Below are 24,681 nucleotides of genomic sequence, written 5' to 3'. Positions count from 1 at the left end.
TCAAAGGGTTTTACAATCATCCTTTGCTACACAATAATGATCAGCCATGGTATTGCTTGGAATGAAAAATTCACTGGAGCTGCTGCAACACTTCACTTTCCATATTCCACCAGAACGGGCACACAACAAAAAAAAAAATTGATTTTCCAGAAATATTTAGAAACAATTACGCATTTGCAGTTCATTACATTCCCGCTCTGAAAGCCTTCAAAACATACCTTGGTAGCTTGGGAAGCGCTGGTAGAAGGGAGCCTGTTCGTCTGTAGTTAAAAAAGCCTCCAACCACTAACACTCCAATTATTATGATTAGTATGACTGTCAGCAACACTGCTACTGCTGCTGCCAAAGACAGAAGAATAAGAAAACGTTCAAGCAAGCATAGTTCAGTGCAAAAAAGAGCCCAGAGAATTAGAAGCCTGACCCTGAACAGGTGTCATGGTGAGGTATTACATGTTCTTTAGCTCAAATGTCAAGTGCAATATATACTTGAAGCTTACTTGTTCCAGGAGGGACTCCTTTTGACAATCCTATTTCACAATAATTCCCAGTGTATCCATAAGAACATCTGTAAATGTAAGAAGGACAGCTCACTGAATGGCTTTTAGGAAGTTTAGAATCTCAGCTTTATTATTATATTCTGTAGTGTTTACCTAAAACCCATAAATGTTAACTCCATGAACAGTAATAATATATTTCACTGACTGTATGTAAATATAGTGTGTCTGCTATATTCAGAGAATTAAAAGTGAAAATCAAAATTGCTGAGTCAGAAGGTCTGTTTTCAGTGGAGCATTGGTGACACCTGTTGGCTGTTCCAAGCAACATTTATTGAGAGTTACTTTTCCATTGTTACAATTTTTGGGTATAGCATTTTATTAGACTCTTCAGAGGTTTGCCTTTCTGGGTTTTTGGTTTTGGTGCTTGTTTGGGGTTTTTCTTCCCCAAACTGATGCATTTACATTACTTATTTGCTGATATTTTTATGCATGTGTTTTTCCGTAGTTGTTGTAAAAATGCTACTGCAGATGTATGACACCTTCTGAAGTGTTTCCAACAGATTTCAAAGAGTTTAATTGTTTCGTGAGACTAAATCAGCACAGTCTGAGCCAGAACTACCCTAAAAACATACTGACTTACTTGCATTTGGGAAGACTGCTTTCATCTATATAGCATGTTCCTCCATTCATGCACCTGCAAGCTGGTGGCATTGTGGGAGGGGATTCAATAGCTGCAAAATTCAAAAGCCATATAGGCATTATCAAGATATCCTCAACAAACTAAATAATACCAATAATGCATTTTCTTTGTCTCTATAGATCTTGCATATGCAAACTCACAGGCTACTTTTCAGAATTTTTGGTTTTGATAGCACATGTGCTTGTTGCTCTTGTGTCAATTTTTTTCTGCCAAATCAGCTTAAATTAATTGAAGCAAAACCTGTTCTCAGAACATAATGACTTAGTAGAGTCTAGGCATAGTCAGCTCAAGAGCTGTATGTCTGCTCACTCTCTTTTGTTCATGCAATACAGACCAACACCACCCTTCAAACCTCTCTATTCAGAAAGCAGCAATGCCTTCTCTCTTTTGCCCAGACTCTTCCATTCTAGCAGCAGGAAGTTGCACGGAGAAGGCCAAACTGGAGTGCATTCACTTATGAAGAAAAGCAATGCATGGAAATGCACATATAGGAGGAGCATTATTTGAATGCTGAATCAAGTGGGAAAAAAAATCATACTAGCCCTCAGTAAGAGCTCAGGATATGCTGTCAGAAAAGTGTACTTAACAGAGGAAAAGCCCTGGACCTGAGTCACTATTATAGGCTATAGATTGAGGATGGACTTTGACAGTCCATCTTACACAGATGAGTCAGATCATAGTACTTTTGTCACAAAATTGTAATCACCCAGAGGTACAGGAAGTGTGTAGCTACAATGTTTCTTACAGGTAAAACTCCCTTCAAGTCAATGGGGTACAAAAACAGGAAATGCAGAGGTTCTACAGGCTGTTTCTCAGTAGCTGCAATATGAGCAAAGGGCCAAATAAATTAAATGTACGTACAAAGGCTATGTTTGGTCACTGCACAAGTGACTACACAGTTTTCTTAATTCCCAAACATTTTATGTAAAGCAGTTTCAGCAAATATCAAATTCAGTGTCCCCAGAGCAATAAGCAGCAATTAGCAAATGCAATCAACACTGTGATTGATCCCTAACTTAAACAATATTGTATACATTCACTGACTATTACATATTACTAGCAGCTCTTTCTGCAGCTCACACCATGTGGCAATAGGAATAATCACTAATAATTATTAAGAAAATGTAACTTAGAGGTAAGGCAGTGTAAAAAGTTATGACGTTTTCCCTTTCAGTGCAAAAATAATGTAATTCAGAGAAGATTAACCATAGGAAAGATGCCAGACATAATGTCAAAAATCGTAATACATTAAAGATATATTCCAAGGACAAGCACAAGGACATCTACAGCTACCACCCACACCACTGTAAGCTAAGAATGCAGACTCTTGGCTAGAGAGAAATAGAAATCCTGCAGTGGTATTTTCATTCTTCTCAGTAAAGGCTGAGCAGTTCTATTTTATTTGTCCTCCTGGAAGCACTGTGAGGGTTTTGCTGCAATGCAACAATCAAGCATGAAATTCTAGTGCCTGAAAGGCTTTCCAGAGTATGATAATTATCTAGAAGTTCTCTCTGTCCACACTCTTGAGTTCTGTAAGTTTTGGTTTAAGTTTCTATGATACTGATTAAGCAAGAGCTTTTACAGAATTGTAAACAAAATTATTAACAATAATATGTCAGAAATTCTTAGTTCTGAAATCAGCACATTCTGAAAAAAAAAATATTTTGGAATTTCAAAACAAAAATCAGAAAGTGTGACCACTAGTCTAGTTGGAGTGACAGACCTATATCCATTTTACAAATGACATGCAAAGAGATTAAAGAAAATGTACAAGGTGACCACAAATCAGTGATGACTGAGAATAAAAGCCAGATGTTCTGAGTCTACCGATATCTATTACATCAGTTAGCTTATCCCTCCATACTTCTAATTCAGTAATGCATTTGTATTCCTAAAGAAAAGCTTCTGTTGCTTTTATTTCCAGTTTGACAAATTATTCTACCTGCATCACATTCCGTACTGCTGCCTTCTAGGAACCGAGTCCCTTGAGGACATGAGCACGTGTATCCTCCTGGTCTCAGCAAACAGAGGTGGCTGCAGACATCTTTACAAGGATTAGGCACTGAAAAAGTGATAAAGTGATGAAGATTTTAAGAAGCAGTATTTCTGAGGTAAGGTAGGGCAATTCCATAGCCAGTGGTGTATCTTGTCAACACATCACATTTATACCAAAACCTTCCCTCTGCCTTTTCTATATTCTTAAGGGAGCGACAATGGCTACTGAGAGCTCACATAGCACCATGAACAAACTTCTTGAAGTATTAAATGATCAGCACTTTGCCAGGATAAATACATATTATGATTGTCCTCAAGATGCAGGGGGAAAAGAGAAAGGACAGGGTCATAACTTAGAGACTCAAAAGACCAGTGTGTGGTGTTCCACTGTTGATTTCATTTTGTGTGTGCAGAAAACACTTGTCAGCCTCTAATTCATTTTTAGGTCTTCAGAAACTAATACTACCATTTACTGATAGACACATTATCAAAAGGTTACTAAGCTCTTTGAAGACATCAATACCAACTTCGATTTCTTAGCAAGAAACGGCTCACGGGGATCCTGATTACCCACCTGATTGATTGTATCTGTGCTGGTGATAGATGCACACTTGGGTAAGCCACGGATTTACAGTAAGCACTTTCACTTTTTCTCCACTTCCAAATTTATCCTTCTTCCAGACTTCTCCTCGTTCTTTAGCTATCCAATATAAATGGCCTTCAAAGACATCAAGGCTGTATGGACTGCCTGCTTCTCAAAGGAACCAAATAAGAGACTATCAGCCAGCAAATCTCCAGTAGAAGTAACAAAACTGCTGTTCTTCAGCTTAAATATATTATTTATTGCTTTCATTTTAAGACATATGCAGTCATACATTTATGCCCTCATATAATATGTAAGGTGCCTGACTTCATATCACAGTGCCCACACTGATTAATATCGATTAATAGTATACATAAAAAAGCAAGAATCCAATTTTCCACATTGTCCCCTATTTGGGTCATAAACTCCGCTCAGGGAGTCCAGTTACAGGCATCGCTGAGCCTGGTATGCCATTGATCACTGTATAAAGGAGAAAACACTACCAAGACTTAATGTCTGAAAAGCTCCCAAATGTAGCTCCACTTGTGAAGCCCAGGTGCTTGTTAGCACACCTCTTGGTTACTATTAATTGCATAATATGTTCTTACCTCCATGTAGTACAATGGTTCTATCTGTTCCATCAGGTCTCATGGATTCAATTATATTTTCTTTAGAATCACTCCAATAGATCCTATCATTGTTCAAATAATCAATAGAAAGACCAGTTGGCCAGCCAAGGTCTTCGGAGACCAGAGTTTGTCTTTGTTGTCCATCCATCCAGGCACATTCAATCTTTGGCTGCCTTCCCCAGTCAGTCCAATACATGAGCCTGAAAGGACAGAATGAGAAATGGATAAGGTTCAGAACTTGGTCACTGTGATTATCCTTTGGAGTTTCATGGAAAAGGTCAGTAATGGAAAAATAAAGCTGTTCACCAACCTATTGAACAAGCACAAAAAATAAATACCAAAAGAACATCCATCAGTCACAGTAAAGCTGTAGCATCCAGGTCACTTCAGGGAGCCATGCTGCTGTACTCCAACTGAGGGAAGCACATATCACAGTATCTGATGATTTACCATTTAATCCAAGTTGCAGCAAGCCCAGCTGTTGAATGTACAAGTGCATTTACATTGCTTTTTCCTGTGGAAGAGGCTATCACTGTCCTGCTTGGAGCTGGTGAAGAGACATTCCCATCTATTTCCCTCTTTCAGTAGTAACAGAGAAATTTGGTGGGCACATAATAATGTAGAAAAGAGATTTTTATTTGAACCATCTGGCCTTGTCACCAACACAAGCATCCACATTAAATCTAATCCTAAAATGCTTTCCCATGCTCACAAACTTTGCAACGTTAGTAAAGGGAAGTTACGGAAAACATTCCCTTAGTCTTTCCTGAAAAAATTACCACTGTGGGGTTTTTTGGTTTTGAAAAGCATTTGAAATAATTCTGGTAAGTCCTGAAGTACTCACCCACGTTTTGGATTGACAGCAATAGCTGCTGGTTGATCCAGTTGAGAAAAAATAAGCCATTTTCTATACCGTCCATCTAATTTTGCCACCTCTATGCGGTTAGTCCCTGCATCAGTCCAGTAAAGATGTCTGAATTACATAAAACACAAAACATTCCAAAAGTGAATAGTTTACACTTGGAAGAGGAATTTTAAAAAAATAAGAAGAAACTCTCTATCAGACTTGAACAAAATGAATATAATGAACCTGCATTGATTACTGAACTTGTATAGAATATACAGACATTAAATATAGGCAAGTTTAGAAAATGTGATCTGTTGGCTCACTAGTTTTTTTCCTCTAAAAAAGTTTCTACAGCTACCTCTGGTCCCTGTCAAATAATCTTCATTGAAGGGCTACTGAAAACTTTCATTGTTAATTTTAAGACGCAGAGGTGGCTAATAAGCATCTTTAAAGACTATGTTTTCCAGGAGATGATAAGGTTCATTATGAAGAAAAATTGATTTACCATGTAATTTATGCAGCAGCTCTGGAGATACACAGCTTATTAGTTCACAGCTCCCCTCTAGACTTTTTTCTTCTGACAGACATACTAACGAATAAATTGTTGCCACATCAGATGCAAATGCTTTTAGTCCTAATAAATAGGGCACTCACTCCAGTTTTCCTTGGATTTTGTTTATCTTTTTCATCATGCCTTTATTATTTTTTTGACTTTAGATAATAAACAGACTCATTATTATGCACTCACTAATTATGCAGTGCCTTCTGATTGAATAAATTATCTCCTAATTGGGCTGGGAATGTGAAAAAATACTGTAATTCCTATTTAGTAGATGAGCAGCAAGACTAAGTGTCTCAAACCATGTGTAACATTTTATATAATGTGCAGGTAATTAAATGTGGTTTTTTAAAATACATTTCAACATTGTAATGAAATCAGTGCAGCACTCTGTTTGGAGTGCTGCTGAAGATGCTCACCAAGATGAAGCTGAAGCCTCACCAGAATGCTTATGATATATATCCTTGATGCTTGCTCTCATGACCATAGGGATTTGTGACTAGAGATTCAGACACTCCCTTCTGCCATCAGAGATATTTTGTTTTCTAGGTGCCTCCAGTTCATGAAGCAAACAGCAAAATAACCCAAGGGCTAGCCCAGACCCTATCTCTAAACGACTCTATGTCTAAACTACTGGAAGAAAAGATAAATTTTTTCACTTTTTCTCAGGATTTTGTATCCAAAATCTGGCAACAGCATTCAGAAGTTTGACTAATCTCCATAACCTCTGTCCATTCAGCTTCAAACAGAATTCTGACTACGTTTCATAGTGTTCATCTACAAACATCAGGTTCCTCTCAACATTATACTAAATGAATTACAGCTATGTCTGTTCACCACATCCTTTAACAGTTATATTGCAAAATGAAATGACACCATAAACATCAGAGTCAAACTCCCAAGAGTCAGGCCCAGCTTTGTCCCAGCTCTTCTCAAAGGTAGTAAACATAAGGTGTGATCTCATGATTTCTATAATTAAGTAAAAAAAAAATTACCATGTTTAAGGCTAAAAAAATCCACAGCCAATAAAAGGGAAGAAAATCTGTGAAATACAATTACAAAAATATAACCATTTTCTGAGAAAACACATCTATTCATCAAACTTCATAGCTACTTCTGGTTTGGAATTGCTCATATAGCACAGGGTTGGCAAGGAATGAGCAAAGATAAAAGACAAAATTCCATTGTGGACTGGGGAGCTTTCCTTCCCACAGCAAAGAAAGCTTGTTCCCTGGAGCCTACCTAAGTCATTGAAGAAGAATCCATCTGACACGAAGGCTAATGTATTATCTATCACTTCACTGAAGCACAATTGATCTGCCAGTTGCAGAGTAATGCCACCTTCCTCAGAGAATATGTGATGCAGTCAGCCTCATGCATTTTATCTATTAACCTGCTGTCTGGGCAAGGACAGATGACTACATTGTCCTGAACTACCTTCAGACTAGACATATTCAGAGACAATTCATAAGGAAGAAAAAAGTGGATTTTGCACAGCCTGATCAAATACTTGACACATTCAAGGTACAGCATTTTTCTACCTTTTCAGTGTACTTACCTTCCAACCCAGTCAACAGCTAACCCATCGGGCTTAACTATGTATTTGAGATTCAAGTCAACTTCCTTTGTTGGATTGTTCCTACTGCTGTCAAACGTGGGGAGATAAGCACGTTTGATGGCTCCAAACTCAGAACCCTGTCCCAGAATGCTGAAGTACACAATACCTTAAAAAAAAAAAAGATGACAAATGTCGAGTTAATTACATATTTGTTGAAAATTCTAATCTTTCTGAGGTTCTTGTGTGAAGTTACCAGCTGCATTTATCTGTGAATAAGGTAAAAGTTGTCTGTTCAACTAAATTACATTGTGTTAGTATGTAAATTTTAAAGTCATCCATCATAGGCAAGATACACATCTAAAGTGATCTTGAGCTGTATTATCAAGAAATATATATCACATTTTTCAAGAGTAGAGGATCTTAGGTCTGAAACCTTTACACACGACTTTAAGAGTCATTTAGACACTTATAACCCTAAGGAGCAAGTATGGCCCAAGAAAGTGGCCTGTGGAAATGGCAAAAATAGGGAACCTGAAGAAGAAGCAAAAATGTAAGTTAATACAGGGATCTATTGGCTATTCCTGCTTAGTATAAGGATTAGTTCTCGCAAGACTTGTGCCAGGTTTGGGAATTGGCAGAGGCAGAAGAAAAAGGAAAGGGTTAATTAATAACAGTCCTCTACTGCAGCATAATCCTAAAGAGCTACAATTCTACAGCTAAATTCACACTGAAATGAAAGGAAAACCAGATCAAAATCTAGATAAACTAAATTAAAGCATTAAAAGAAACCACACTGATGCTGGAGAATGAGTAGAGGGGAGGGGCACATTCAACTGAGACCTGGCCAGTTGATCTAATTTGATTTTGCTTTCCAGTGTAAATTAAACACCTATGATACAGAAATGCACCTTTTTAAACCAACCATTGCATGGTTGAGTACTAGCATACTCACTCAGGCCTATCCCTTCAGGGTCCCAGTCATAATCCAGAGCTTGGATGCGCTCCTGATTATCGATATAGTCGGAGTATTGTTCTGATGAGATATTGTACCTTCGAATCCGCACATTATCTGGCAGCAGTAACAATGGAGGATTACCTGGGAAACAATAATGAATTTACTTTCATGTCTTTCTCATTTTAGAAAAAACAGATGAAAATCACTTCTAAACTAAATGGGATTTTCACAAGGTGTATCTGTACAAGAAGCAGAGGGAATGTAGAGACACTTCTAAAGCTTCAGAAATATTCAAACTTCATGGTTTTGCAAAATTCATAAAAATTTAAATGCTTACCACTGAGGATATTATTATTGCTCTCACCATAGATCTCGTGCAGAGATAATTCCTTAAAAATGCTTAAACATTACATTGTTGGCATATCACCACATCTCAAAAACAAAATGCCACTACACACTACACAATTCCACTTTCCCTCTCCAAGTACAGCTAGCAATTTTGAAAGTACAAATAAGTTGCCAGTCCCTTAAGCCATGACATGTCAAAGTTCTACCTTATTGTTTTTAAATTCTAATATCTCCATATTCAGATGAATGTTCTCCTGACCACAGTTTAATTTTGGGTTAGCCTAATAACATCCCATTTGGCCCTCATTTATGAGGGCTGTGAGATTGTACTATAAAGCATGGCAGAATTCTGGGCATACATAGAAATAGAACTTCAGGCACAACAAATTTCATTATGTTACCAGCTATAGTTATATTATATTCTATCACTTAGCCTTGAACACTTTGTGTGTCTAGATGCTTCCTGAATAAAGCCTGTGAAGAAGGGTATCAAAAGAACTGGATTTCTGACACATGCACAAAGAGGCAGCCAGGCAGAAACTGAGGTGTAAACGTCCTTTTGCATTTCCAGCCAAACACTCAGCAGTAAATATTTGCTGAACTAGGCCCCTGGACTGGTAACCTGGAGATGCCATATTACAAATAATTTTTAGGTTTCAAAGCCTCCAGCAGTGTGTAGGTTTGGTCACAGGCATTCTGTTCGACTATTTGACTAGGCACACCATATTTCTATCATTTATCTGTTACAGCTATTAAAGTGTAACTACTTTTCTAAACACAGTACTGTTTTTGTTTTTTATATAACACTGCTCCATTGTCACTTTTTTCTATTTTCTTCACCTCTTTTCTTTTATTATTACTGATCTATTACTATTCTTTTCTGAATCAACTCTACCTATTCAAGGACTGCCACACACTGTAGTCACTGCACTGAGGTATGATAAAAAGTCAGTGACTGATCTGAAACACTGGCCAAAGTCCTTCTGTTTGTGTGCATCAGTCCATGAACAATGAATGGCAACCTGTCATCAAACTGCCTTTGATTTACGCTAGTTTAATGAACTTTTTTCTGGTGCATTATTTTGTTGAAAAAATCTAAACTTCAGCAATCAGCAACATTAATTTCCTTCTGATGACAACCACAGGATACCATGTTTATGTTTGCAGAAAATTTCAGGAGAAACGAAGGCAGGCATCCAAATCAAGGTACTATTTCTAATGTTTACAATTGGAAGCAGAGCTGAGCACTTTTATTCCTGGTTACAGAATAGGTGGAATACACAGATAATATTATCTTACAAAATAAGGTTTGGTTTTCATTATTCCCTTCTTATAAAAGAGAGTATTACATTCAATAAGTTGCTATATTGCACTTGCTCTTTACATGTGGCAATCAATCTTGCTATCAGTTAACATACCATCAGCTGCACACTGTTTGCCTTGTTGATCACCCACAGACCTGAAGCCATCTGCACACAAACATTCATAGCTTCCTTTGGAATTCTTGCAGTCCTGGGTGCATGTTCCAAAGATCTCACACTCATTGATATCTAGACACAAGAAGAGAAAATATTGCTAGAACTTGATCTCTTTCTTGTTTAGTCTTTAGGAGTCTCAAGGCTGACCTCATTGCTCTCCACAACCCCCTCAAGGGAGGCTGTACTGAGGTGGGAGCCAGTCTCTTCTATGGTGCCTGCAGTGAGAGGAGCTGAGGAGATGGTCTTAAGATGAGACTGAGGAAATTCAGGTTAGATATTAGAAAAAAACCCTTTCACTCTTAGGGTGGTCAGGTATCGGAGAAGGTTGCCCAGGGAGGCAGTGGTCACCATCCCTGGAGGTGTTTCAGAGGCATCTGCATCTGGTGCTGGGTGATGGTTTAGTGGTTTAGGGGTTACAGTGGTGGTGCTGGGTTGACGGTTGGACTGGATATCCTTAAAGGCCTCTTCCAACCTTGATGATTCTATGCTGGTCATCTTTATTCCATGAAGTGGTAGGTTTGTGCCTTCCCCACATACTCTAAAAATCAGTGACCTGATAAGCAATCCTTAAAATCAGCATCTGTTATCAAACAGAACTCTTCATCACTCATCTACTTGTTACCATGTCTTAAATACAGATTGCCAGTAACTGCCTTACTGCATTCATGCTTAACAAATTTATTTTCAGATTTATTTTTGTGTGAAATGAATAAGGAAAGACAAAAGATAAGGTATGACTGAAATGAGATGCAAGAGCAAAGTTGTCTTGAAATGCTGAAGCAAAGACACATAGTCCTCAGAAACTGTATCAGCAGGAAGGAAAGGGAGGGGTGGCCTTGGATCATGTTTAACAAAACTACACAAATTGTCCACAAGAGCTGGGAGAAACAAGCAGAAATGTTCTCATCTAAACATACTGAAATAGCAACTGGTAAGGTATTATACTGCATGACCACAAATATGGCCTTTGAGTAGACTCCTCACCACATTTTATCTGCATAAAACCCAGGGCAAAAATATGGCACAACACACCTTTTCAGTAGGTCTGTTTGGGAGCAGAACAGAAGGAGAGTATAATCTCCAGTAAGTTTGTTTTCAATAAGAAAAAAAAAAAACATCAAATTTCTATCCCTCAGATTGCAAAGATATGACAAAACCTATATGCAAAAACATATCTACAGCCACCAAAAGCTTAAAAGAAGTCTGAACTGGGGAGACAATTTTTTGTTGAATGATGAATACATGATAGAAAACACGGCTCAGCAGCAAAACTTTTTAGGAAGCATCTGCTAAATGTATAAAAATCCTGTTAGAACGTGAAAATGAGTTGTCACATTAGAATGAAGTGACAGGTCACTGAACACTTATCAGTGAGAAGATATTTACAAGATTAAAAATACCTTCACAGGAGTTGCGGTTAGTTTCACTGGCCTTGTACCCTGGCCTACAGGAACAGATAAAGCCTCCTTCATTCAGGTTGGTACAGTTATGTTCACAGATATTTTCTGCACAAGTTCGCTCTGTTCCAGGATCTGAAGGAAAAAAAAAAGGAAATGAAAGAAAGCAAATGATAAAATTATAACCAGAAAACTAAGTGATAAGTGGGAGGCATAAAAATTTGGTCATTTGGTCATACAATTGAAAACAGTTTTCAGGTAGATAAAGTTAGTTTCCTTTCCTTTTTTTCCAACAAAAATTAGAAGACAATGATAACCACTGGCCAAGAGAGTTGTCAACTGAAAACAAGAGAACAGGGTCAGGATAAGAGCCATAACCATTAAAGCTTATTTCCGCTGTCGATATTACCATGTCCCGCAGCCGTAGGGAGGAGGAGAGAAGATCCAACAGGCAGGAATTGTGCAGCAAGATTAATTCATTTAATTATTTTACAAACTCTTTCTTAGACTTTTTTCTTCATAGTCTAATTGGACAAAGGATCAGCCACCCCTTGGGGTGATTGGCTAAAATCCTAAAACCTCCATTGTCAAAATATTTTCCTACTGTACTATAAACAAAGTTCTACAAGGTCGCAGGTGTTCATGGTTTACAGAACTTCTGCTAATCTCTTCATGAGAGAGAAAAGTATCCCACGGGCTTGGAAGAAGCAGGAAAATTCCTTGCTAACAGCATTTTTGTATCCACAAAAGCTCACCTTGCTTAAGAGAAATTACATTCTACATTACCATCAATCTGCAGCAACTGCAGAATTTAAGAGGTTTGACCCTAACTCTTAACTTTGCCAACGTACCTCTTTCTTGTCCAGTGCTTTCTTATCAGCTGAACAAGAAATATTCTCAATTAATATCATGCATAACACAGGCTCTACATTATTAATATCTGGAAACTAGAGAGAAGATGACATGTAGTTCATGCCAAACCTAATCTAAAGCCTACTGAAGTCAGTACAGGTCATTGCACAGAATGCACTGCCCTTTAAAACATTCCTATAATGGAAAAGCCAAGCCAGGGATAATAGTCAGTCTCTAACAGATCACGAAAATTATACTCCTCTGAAAGTACATATAGAATTATATTGGTTCTGACATACTCCATATATGCACAAAATACTTGAGTACAAACTCAAATGTGTTATATAAGCAGAAAAGATAAATAATATGATTATTGGCAGTTCGTGAGGAAAAGATACAGATGTATAACAAGAACTTTACATTAAGCTGATTATCTCCTTTTTACATAGACATTCCAGTGCTGATTAAATTAAGTTTAAACAGCTCAATTTAGCATACATGTAAGAAGCATAAATTCATTGTACACACACACACACACACACACAAATATTCTATTTTCATTATAGCGGGTATTTGATGTTGGGAAGGCTCCAAATGTTACCATCTGATCTGTATTCACATTTATCCCCAAAGAGCAGAACGCAGACATCAGAACATGTCTGTTTCACAATTTCATAGCCTTTTTATACTTCTATATTTTCATCAAGTCATTGCATTAAGCTGTATTACCTAAAGACCATCGGGAAGGTAATTAAAACAGAGAAATCAGCTGCTTCAAAATGGACTGCACTATAGGCTTCCATGTTATTTGTATTTTGCAAGTCTGCTGGATTGCAAATTACCAGTGTAGCATTTGTCACACTTTCACTTGAAGCCATCACAGCCTGACAAATTGAAATTACAAGTTTATGCTCATATTACCACTCTGCAGCTGCCTATATATTGACATAAACAGTTAGGATTTTTTTTTTCTTTTTGAGATTCCGTGGAATACCCTCTCATCTCAAAGTTTAAGTCAAAACTTTTGTATTTAAATGGATGCTAGTAAATTTATAATAAATAGTTAATAAAAGCTGTACAGAGGATTCAAGCAAAGGACTGGTGGTCCTTAAAGAATTCTGTGGTCATGTCCATAAAAAGGAAAATAGAAGCATCTCAATATACTTTTATTTTTAACAGGGCTAGAGCAATGTATATCAATTCAGAGTCTGCCTGTGAATAACGCCATAGGGTTGGTCTATTGCAACTATGGTTGAAATAAATGGATGTTCTTGCCTCTGTAATGCAACCCATTTCAAAACAAGATCAAAACAAAGGTCAAACCTACTTTTTTTTGTGATGCATAAATACTCTAAGCCTAAAAAAGACTGTGTTCAGAGCACTGAATTTCATAGAATCATGGAATCATTCAAGTTGAAAAAGATCTTTAAGATCATCAGGTTGTACTATAAACCTAACCACTGCCAAGACCCACTAAGCCATGTCTCTAAATACCTCATCTACATGTTCTTGAAAGACATGTACAGAAGAATGAAAACAGAAGAGAAAATAAAATGAATGAAAATAATGAAAGAATGAAAACAGAAAATATTGTCATCACTAATTGGATAATCCTAGAACAGGCTTAGTAAAAAACAATAAAATAATTCACACATGCTAATCAAAAAACAATAATCCTTAGTATGCTATTCAAGAAAAAACATGCATTGTTTTTAGTTTCAGAAAATTCTATTTCAACAGCATTGTAATTTTGTATTTTATTGATATTATTACTTACTGCAGCCCATTTCATCAAAATGGTCTCCACAGTCATCGTAATTGTCACAGACATAATGTAGGGGAATGCAATTTCCATTACTGCACTTGAATTCTTCTGTTTTACAAGGTCTTGGTGTTGGCTCTCTACCTACAATGAAGAAGAGAAACATTCCTCTGTCACAGTTTAAACTACAAAGTACCAATAGACAGCACTATTCCCCATTGCTAATGAGGAAGCTGATGCCATCTGGTAAAACAATAACAAGAGTACTTTGGAAGTCTATATAAAGTTAAAACCACAACCAGGATGTAACATCCTGACTTCTAATCACATCTCCATGAACTGAAAGACATCCTGCTATTTTATTGAAAAGACAAAAGGAAAATTCTTCCTATTAATAGTTGATTGAACTTTCTTTTTAATAGTGCAAGCTTATTAATATCCTTTAATGATACACTTCATACATCTACTGCAGACTTCAAGAAATTATGGAGATATTAGTAAACTATTAACTTTAAAAATGTTGTACAATAAAGCCAGCAAATAATATTATCAAGCAACCAAAAGTATTATTATACTTGAAAATATACAACACAGTCAGTGAGAACTACTTAAGATATCAGAGAGCAAAAACATATTGAATATTAACAGAGCTTCCTCAGGGTCAGGGCCTAAATATCAAGATTGTTAATATGTGCTTAACAGTGCCACAACTTCAGGAAATATCTATCTCTGTATTTTAAAAGTCCTGGCTAGCCATCCCATCCCAGTTTTACAATACAGCCGAATTCTTTCTTCTTCCTCCTTTTAAGTGGGGTTCATAATAAAATGAAAAAATGTAGCTGGTGCATATAATAAAATACAATATTGTTTTGAAAATCACACTCTATACTTTCAGACAAATGTTTGCTGATTTTGCTACTTGCATAGAGAGCTATAAATACATAGTGCTGTCAGAGACTGAAAATAGTTCATGCCTCAAACATTGGTATAAAGTTTTGCTCATTATAAAGAAGCTACAGTCAAAGAAGCTTCCCTGAAGAGTGGGACTTTGAACTGAAAGTCAAACTGTTGATTAGATAAAGGGAAATGCACTGTTCAATCATCTCAGGCTGGGGAAAGGTATGCATCCACAAACGGCCAAAGCCACCAGCTGCAACTATCCCCGGCTGAGTTTGGGGTGGGGGGAAGAGCACAGCTGACAGAAGCCAGGTTTACACAGACTCCCCCCAGCTGACATGGGAGTTTTGGGTGCATGGTGCAACCTCTGGTGAGAGGCAATAAACACCCATCCTCTGATTACACAAACTGGCCCAGCTGTGGAACCCCCAGCCCCACAGGGCACATCCATGGGACTTTCACGTTTGAGGCTCAGCCCCACAGGGCTGCACGTGGTGCAACAGACCCAGAGTCTGCCGTGAGAGACTGACCCCACCCCAGGGGGACATGCCAGGACATGCCGACCTAGCCTGAGCATATATACCCATGGGACTCTCTGCCTTCTGGGGTGTCTTTACCACCAAGAAGACCAGCTGGAGAGGATCAATGGAACATCTCGGGATCCATGGAGTGGTGATATTTTCCTTATTCTGTCCCTGTCACTCTTTCTCCCTCCCCCCCCATTTTCTACTTCTTTCTTTCTCTCTCATATTTACCATCAAATAAAACCCTTACTATTGTCACTGGCATATGGTCTTGTTTGCACCTTAATTCAGGCAGAGACATTTCTAAGAACCTTAAAACTGGATCATAACAAGTACCAATAACCGTAGTTCAAATTATTTCATAGAGAGATCTTCTTTTCATAATTTATGGTAAACTTTGAGATCTCTTTGGTATTATTAAATATTAAGCACATCAAAATTACTGAATTTGATGCTCAATTTTGTGTAAACATACAGTGTTCTTCTTTCTCGTCACTTCCATCTCCACAGTCATCCTCCTGGTTGCATAGCTCGTGACTGTATATACAGCGATTGTTTTCACATCGGAAACGGAATGGAGAGTCACAGGCAATATCCACTGAAAGCACAGAGGTCAAATCAGTCACACTGATACTTCAGGCCATTGGATTGAAAATTATTCATATCACTTTATCTTGAAACATTTATATGTTTTGTATACCTCAAAAGATGAGGAGGCATTCAGACACAAAAAAATATTTTCTGCACATTTTGGTGATTATATGTTATGACATTACAAATTTTTTTTATCAGAAGACAGTTCCTCATTTTAGCCAAAGGCAATTTCTCTAACTACATATAACACTGAGGTTTCTAGGTTTGTTTATGAAGTAAATTGACTGGAAATCAAACATGCTATTTAACTGCATAACAAAACCAGTTTAAGTAGTACCTCCAACACCTAACTATTAGAGCTTCTCAGCCATATTCACAAGGATGTCCTGACAACATTAATTGCTTTGAAAGTTCAGCACCTTTGACGATATATGTTATCTGATCTTTAATTTCAAACTGACATTCTTATTTTAGGTAACCAACTTGAAAACATGAAATAGTGTCCTTCTCTCTCTGATATGCTTCTCCCTACTTTTGTAACCATGTATACAATCAGCTGCAAAGCAGTGAGAAACATTGTCAGAGAATGAAGTGAACTTGCATATAAAGCAAAATTCTTAGCACTCATCCCGAATAATTACAGTTTGTTTTCTAATTGATCTAGCATACGTAGAGATTAAGCATACTGTTCATTTCAGTATAATTCCTCTCTCTTACAGCAAAGGTGAAGCTCTTCATCAGAGTCATCTCCACAGTCATTATCACCATCACATTTCCAGTATGGCTGAATACAGACATGGTTTTTGCACTCAAACAGCATGGGTGGACAGTATGTACCATTAGGATACCGTGTAGCTGAAGAAAAGAAAATTATTAAGACATTTTCATTTACAACAAAAATTTTATGTTCTCATGAAAAATATTCAGCCCAACCCCACACTATTTTTAAAAACACTTCTCTCCATAATAGGAGATACTATATGAGGTGCTGCAAGGACTGAGGACTTCTTGGCAGCTACAATGTAATTAATTCAGGTTTAAATGAAAATAGTGGAACAACATAAGTTAAACAAGCTTTGAAAATAAAGAAATTAATTTAGAAAATGCTACTTGAATTTGTTATTGATGAATCTAGTTCAATAATAAAGATAATTAACCACACTGTCACCAAAAGTGAATGATTGAAGAAGCACGTAAGATATCTAATTCCAAAAGTACTTATGTTGATATAGAAAAAAAACCCCACTCATATTCTGTAAAAGCTGTGAAAGGAACTGAACTAAATCAAAGAAAAACCAAAAATATTATTCTACCACCCTATATAAATAAACCACACCCTTGCCCTTTCAATGGCTTCTCATACACTTTCTCCTCCATTTAAGAACACCCAAATGTTGTATAATTCAGGTTCTAAAAGACAACTGCTGTGATGTACATTTCATGTGTATCTTCTCCTGGACTTGGTAAACACATTCATTTCCTACCATTCAGAATGTATTTACAATCAGTGTAAGAGATGGCAACCCATTGTTATATTAAAAAGCTGATTGAAAATATTATGCTTATCCTGAATTTTTTCTGATATCACTGCGTGTTGCAAAATTCTATATCTCTAAGGAGTCATCTCACTTAAAAATAGGGAAAAGTGCAAATCTTTCCGAAAGTGACCACAATGAGCACCAATTGCAAAGCTTGAAACTCACGACAAGTTGCTTCATCAGAGAAATCAAGGCAGTCTGCATTTCCATCACATCTGAAGCGCTCTGCAACACAGTGTCCACTATCACACTGGAAATAACCTGGGTGGCAGGTCCTCAACTCTGAAAAGATTCAGAAGTAACTGAAATGCCTTTTTGTTCAAAAATAGATAAACTACTTACTTTTAGAGAACAATCTTCTAAAAAATGTTGGAAAATCCCAGACTATTAAAACTGTGGTATTTTCTACTTCTGGTGGAATGACTATAGTGACAGGGTGAACATTACTTCTTTAAAGATAGTAAGATCTTTAAAGATCTTCATAAAAGATCATTTTGCAGAATAATTTATCACATTAGAAACAACAGCGAGAACATGTAAGAGTTAGCATTCAGATAATACACACCACAGTCACGTTCATCTGAATTGTCTTCACAGTCGTCATCGTGATCGCAGATCCATCGTGAAGGAATGCAACGCAGATTGTCACAACGGTATTCACTTTCTGTGCACTCACGAGGACCTTTGTTTAAAATGAATGTACAAATATGAAAAGTTCCCCAGATGTAGAGTTAAACATCCACACCTGTCTCATTGAACCAGACAAAACTAATGTGAGCAGATAATGAGGTAAAATCTTTAAAATTAAATGATGTTAAAGCATCATTCCCCCCAAGTACTCTTTAAACATGATAGACATTCTATGTCCCTCTTGATATAGAAAAAAGGAAAATCATTGCAGACTTTGTTTCAACACAGAATTATACAGAAGCTTTTAACTCAAATCAGAAAATAAAGATCCACTATTATTGTTTAAGAAACTAGATAATACTACATTTGCACACAGGACAAAATTCAAATGTCACTTCTTAGTGGAAAACAGGAATTTGTGTTATTGTGATGACGGGATTGATCAGTGGTTTTATGTAACCAGAATGCATCCTTGCGACATCAGTGCGGTATTTCAGCAAATAAAATACAGACTGTATAAAGCAAAGTATGGTTGCATTTGAGAGCTGTCTGCCTTGTTCTCATAAGAAATAGAAGGATATTTAAGTCATAAGTGGGACTATATCATTACAGACAAAACAAGAACTCACTGCAGTTGTGCTCATCAGAGTTATCACCACAGTCATCATCTCCATCACACTTCCAGCGCAGCGGGATGCATCGATGATTGTCACAACGGAAATCTCCAAAAGGACTGCAAGTCATCTCCTCTGCAGTGTAGACAGTTTGCCAACAAAACAGCACACATTAGCATAGTCTTTGCCCAGGTACATTATTACTGAAGGCTTTCAGAAAATCTGTGTGTTTGCAAATTGGAGAAATATTTTAGGCACAGTCATGCTGAAATGACCTCCTCCAAACTTACCACAGCCTTGTTCATCACTGTTGTCTCTACAGTCATCATTCCCATTGCATACTGCCCACAATGGTATGCAACGGTAGTTGGTTCTACAGCTGAACTGTGTGTGATTGTCACATCGATAAGCAGGTCCCACTGAAAGAGGCAGTTGTCAAAATTAGTTGTGTTAATTAGCCATTAACTGTCCTCCTTGCTATTCTGCCTCTCCTAACCTTTTATAACTTACGTTCAATTATTTCAACTAAAAAAATTTATCTGCTAACTTCAGTGTTGTAAAAGAGAAAGTATCAAATGTATCTGATTTAACTATCTTTTCAATCTATGCTGCTTGTATTCTGCATATACTATAAACCCATCAGAGGTTCAAATCACACTCATTGTGTTTTTCACCAAACTATTTAGAGCTGGTAACACTGGCAATAGCTCCAAACCTGGGAACCAGAGGAGGCAGCTTGTCCTCAGATGGCAAATCTTGGTCACAAGTTCTTCAAGACACCCATTGGTTCAGAAAGACATGCTAAAGCATATAGGAAAATCCTAGCATCAAGAAAGTCAGAGCGAGATGCTGCCAGTTTCTGACAATCTGGCCAGCAAAAATAAGCCTTCTCCCCTTCAAAAATAAGGAGGTAGTAAATTATCACATAGTCCCTATGTTTTCTAATGCTCTTTACTACACAAATGTAATTAGCTTGCAGAAAATACCCCTTTCCAATAAACTTTCAATCTCAGGCAAATTAAGTACTGTGGTTCACTCTGCTTTTGGTGCACTCTAATATAGGCATCTTACTACAGCTGTATGCTTACTGCATTCGTGGAATGGCTCATCAGAGTTATCACCACAATCATCATCCACATCACACTTCCAGGACTGTGGAATGCAGCGGCCATTGTCACATTTAAATTGGCCTGGGGGACAGGTTCTACTGGCACAGTGAGCGCTATCTTCATCCGAATTATCACCACAGTCATCCTCTCTATCACACTGCCAGGCTTCTGGGATACATCGTTTATTGGCACACTGCCACTGATGAGTTTCACACTGATGATTAGCTGAAAGAATACAGATTAGCTATTAGGATATTGAAACTTACAGAAATGATCTGCTGCTGTTATATCAATTGAGTCCTTATGTTTACACCAACAGTTAAAAACAAAGCCACAAAAAATTTAAAACATCACATATACTCGCACAGTTAAAGCAGTTAAGGTACACATTTCTAACATCCCATGTCATATTTTCCCCAGGCATCTTCAGACAAGCTCACTAAGGCTCTACGTTTTTCTAGGAGCAAGACATACACTACCTTCTCCTAAAGCAGAGGGAAGTAAACCCAGCATTCAACATGATTGAGGCAGGGTCTCCCAGTCACTCCACAGAGGAGCTAAGTGGCACTTTGGCCATGCTATCAGCTTAGGTGTGTATTGCCTGATGGGCCTGTTTCTCTATAAATGAACATGACAGAAGACATAGCAGAAGACTATGCTAGTATTAGCTGCACAACCTACAAATATATACCCTCTATTCCGAAAGGGGAAAGCACAAAAAGCTGGTATCAGCAGTGCTGGCAAATTGGGGTAGCTCTGAAAACAGGAATCAACACTTATCTCTACTTCCAGAATTTCTGTGTCTCACCATACCCCACTCTACTACTTTCTTTTACATACACTGCCAAACTGTTCAAGAGAAAACAGTGTATCATAATTTCCATACATGTCCCAGACCAAAGGATTCTGTTCCCATGCACGAGATAACGAGTAAAAGGAATTACATAGACCTAGACTGATTTTTATTGTACCCAGTATGTTAAAATCAGCGCATTACACAGCTGCTGTATTTCCTCTTTTTAAATTCCCCTGTGGCACACTTAAGATCTTAGCTATTTGAAACTCAGCTAAAATTAACATTTCATTTAATTCTGTCACTGTTAGAAACACTTTGGAATGGAAGGCAATGAAACTATCACTTATGTAACTACACTGCTTTCCCCTTCGCTTTATATTACTAAGCTTGCAACTGCTAGAACTATGTTATTTACAAAAAGAGAACTAAGGATATGCTTTTTTAAATTAGGCATAAGTATGTGGAATAGCATAGGTTTTAAAGGAGATAACATTGTTCCAAACGCATAATAATGCTGCATTTCTATAAGACTGCTTTCACATACAGCTCTCCAAAAAAAATCTTCCCACATGAATTGGATTTTGTGCAATGCAGAGGATGTAATAATTTTGTCCCATCATGCAAAGTAGAATAGAGGGAAAATTAGCCCACCACTTAGACTGACCTGGGCATTAGGAAGCCTTAGATTTTTCAAAATCACCATGGCTTTACTCAGAGCAAAACAAAGTGAGTCCTGTTTCTAATATTTTATACCTCAGATGGTAATTTATCTCAGTGCAAATCTGTCTCAAAGGTACAGAAACTGTTTATGTTTTGATATAATACATTTTTGCTCTCCTTTACCCTGCTTGCACTGAGGTGAAGTGCTCCAGCAGGTGCAAGACTGCATCTGTCTATCTCACCTTTTCATCTTTGAAAAAGAGATATTGATTATGAAATTTGTATGTTGATTACATGTTTTGTACTGGCAAAATACTTTAATTTATTTGTTGGAACATACCACAAAGTACAGGATCTTCGTCTGATCTGTCATGGCAATCTGGCTGGGTATTGCACAAGAAATGTGAACTTGTGCAGTTCCCATCATTACACTGGAACTGCCCCACAGGACAGTACCGCTGCGGACAGGTTGGGGGCTCATCGGAGCCATCTCGACAGTCCCTCTGTCCGTCACATTTCCACCAGATGGGAATACACCTACAAAGAGAAAACGGGGCGTTCTGTGTTGAGGATATGGCTTTACAGATGTACAACCATCCTTTTACAGCACAAAAGACAGTCATGTCTTAGTGTTATTCTTGAAACACCCAAAACATCTTGAATTTTATGTCTTCTATTTCATATGTCAAATGCTAACAAAATATGCCAGAATACTGTCACCAGAAACAGATGATAAACAGATGATATTGGTGGACCTCTAGAAGGAAGTTCACAGAAAATAATAACTATTTCATTTTTATGTTTATTTGTGGTAATCCTCTCTCATGTTTTTTAGATCAATCTCCAACTGGCTTTTTAATGAGGTAACATTTCAATAGTTCACCCAAACTTTAGCACAATAATTTCACTAGGGATTGTTGTTATAACACTGCTTCAAAAGGCAACCCAATAAGCACACCCGCCTCATAGGCTCCAGAGTGATACATCAGTAGAAGAACTCTTACATCACCATTCCTCTCCCTCCACTGCTGTCTCAGTAATAGGGGTTATAAATGTGCCCTCGCATCAGCTAAAGGCCTTTCCTGGGCCACGGGCAGACAGCACATATTTGGCAGAAACAGATACATTGTAAAAGATGTTTAAAAATAAGAGAAGGTTCCAGGTCTGAGAATTCAACAAGAAACAGTTTCTGTAGGTTCATGTTTCTAACAACCCAAACTTTGCTACATTAGCAATGCCATATAACATAAAGAAAAAAAGTACTACTTAAGCAACCAGTCTAGAAGTACTTTTCCAAAATGGAAGCCTGTCTTCCTATTTTTCCTGGTTTTCTCTTTGCAAGCAGGTCACAAACTCATAGTGAGAGCAGAATGAATTCCTAATTTCATGCCCCTTTAAACAAACTAAACTGTAAAATATATCCTTAAAAACACATGGTGAAAAAGCAATGGTGAGCAGTGGACTTACCTCTCAGTGTCTGCACAGAGAAACTGGGTGCTAGAGCACATTGGAAGGCAGTGGGCTGTATTGCCAAACTGTATGACCATGAAGTTATCAGGACATTCACAGGAAAACCCCTGACCACCAGCTTTTATTAGGCAAAGATGGGAACAACCACCATTATTGGTGCCACAAGGATTATTAACTGGTAAAACAGAAGAATAAATAATACCATACTTTATAAATTCCAGAACACAAAGGTTTCAATCTACAATAGATTCCTCTAGTACTGCTTTGAAACCTTAAATATTAGATGTTGAAAAACAAAACCTAGGTAAGTAGGCATTTCATGAGGAAAATATATGTGATTTCATATACACAAAATGTATGCTATTAAGCCATGATGTTTTAGAAGCTAATTTAAAATTATGCATTACCAGTCATTACTTTTCAAAGAAAGGGCAATTTATAAATGTAAAGTAGATGCCTACATTTACTCTGTGCATTTTATTCCCCTCGGCAAAGGCAAAAGCTGAGTGCATTCATGACACTTTGCAACTAGTCCCCACATAACAGCTGACCCTCTAAACGCAAATCTAATTCTGTTTCCTCACCAAATGGTTGTCTGTATGGATGGTAAACATGGATGTCAAATGGTCTGTGTGTGGTATTCACAAGAACAGTCCTTTCTGATCCATCATATTTATTTCCTTTTTCAACTGTCCTTGTGTTCCAGTCAGTCCAATATATTGTGTCTTCAAAAATTGTTATTGCAAATGGATGAGGTAGAGTCCCATCATATACTGTGTGACGATGATGTCCATCCAGGTCAGAGTACCTCCACAAAGAAAAATTTGTGCAAAACATTCAGATAAATGCTAAAACTTCTTTTCATCTTTTCACATATTATGTATGCTTATGGCACTTCATTATTGGTGACCAGAAACATGCAATGTAGAACTGAGGCTTCGTTATGCCCTAAAGACAGATCACCATTCTCAGCAAATTCATTTTAGTATATGGAGGAAAGTAAAACAGGCTATTTCAGGGAAATAAATGGAATAGAGTAACATCCACTGAAATGTATAGTCTTCCCACAGAAGCACATTAGCTAGAACAATGAAAATTCTGCACATTTTTTGCCTTAACAGCAAGTTATTTTTGTCACAAAAGAGTCTAGCTTGCCTAGATGATTCAGACTGCTAATAACAGAACACTTAAGACAATAATAGGCTTCCTATATTCCTAAATTTTACATGTCTTTCTGATTTAGAGATTCCTCTGGTGAGCTATCTTTGACAAGATTTCACATTTCTACTATTACCTTGCTATATGGGGAAATTATGAAATACAAGAGAGAAGAAACTTACATATAATTAATACAAATTTTTTAAAAGACATTTTTAACACTTTATCATAGAAAAGGCTGGCAGAAGAATTAATGTAGAGAAGAATAGAAGCAAATACAAATACAAATATAAATGTGGATGTAAATATGAATACAAATATGAACACTAACATAAATACAAATTTTTGCTTTCAAAGTATTTCAGTATCATGTATTTCAAAATCACTGAAATAGAGTACTATCCTTTTTACTGCTATTTAGGTGGAAATTTTCTAGCACTAGAAGCAATAAATAGATTTTTCTTAGTTGACAAAATAATCCCATTTGCCAACAGGAAATTCCGTATCATACTTATGGACACTCAGACATCT

General features: G+C 37.2%; 1 protein-coding gene across 1 annotated transcript in view; it reads right to left on the bottom strand.

The window, feature by feature from the left end:
• LRP2 (LDL receptor related protein 2) overlaps positions 1-24,681 on the bottom strand; it is a gene marked incomplete at both ends in the record, with an annotated part of 116,877 nt that overhangs the window by 6,707 nt on the left and 85,489 nt on the right. Inside the window, 22 exons of the mRNA XM_082285402.1 lie at positions 219-339; positions 498-565; positions 1,138-1,228; positions 3,140-3,259; positions 3,767-3,946; positions 4,384-4,604; positions 5,249-5,377; positions 7,369-7,534; positions 8,321-8,464; positions 10,090-10,221; positions 11,550-11,681; positions 14,176-14,304; positions 16,057-16,179; positions 16,893-17,030; positions 17,879-17,995; positions 18,279-18,395; positions 18,973-19,092; positions 19,248-19,376; positions 20,046-20,291; positions 21,863-22,059; positions 22,990-23,167; positions 23,577-23,800. Coding sequence (XP_082141528.1) covers positions 219-339; positions 498-565; positions 1,138-1,228; positions 3,140-3,259; positions 3,767-3,946; positions 4,384-4,604; positions 5,249-5,377; positions 7,369-7,534; positions 8,321-8,464; positions 10,090-10,221; positions 11,550-11,681; positions 14,176-14,304; positions 16,057-16,179; positions 16,893-17,030; positions 17,879-17,995; positions 18,279-18,395; positions 18,973-19,092; positions 19,248-19,376; positions 20,046-20,291; positions 21,863-22,059; positions 22,990-23,167; positions 23,577-23,800 — 3,222 coding nt within the window. The remainder of the gene's footprint in view (positions 1-218; positions 340-497; positions 566-1,137; positions 1,229-3,139; positions 3,260-3,766; positions 3,947-4,383; positions 4,605-5,248; positions 5,378-7,368; positions 7,535-8,320; positions 8,465-10,089; positions 10,222-11,549; positions 11,682-14,175; positions 14,305-16,056; positions 16,180-16,892; positions 17,031-17,878; positions 17,996-18,278; positions 18,396-18,972; positions 19,093-19,247; positions 19,377-20,045; positions 20,292-21,862; positions 22,060-22,989; positions 23,168-23,576; positions 23,801-24,681) is intronic.

The sequence above is a fragment of the Coloeus monedula genome (assembly GCF_965178545.1).
Source record: "Coloeus monedula genome assembly, chromosome: 7".
NCBI lineage: Eukaryota > Metazoa > Chordata > Aves > Passeriformes > Corvidae > Coloeus > Coloeus monedula.
This window is presented reverse-complemented; position numbering and strand designations above follow the sequence as displayed.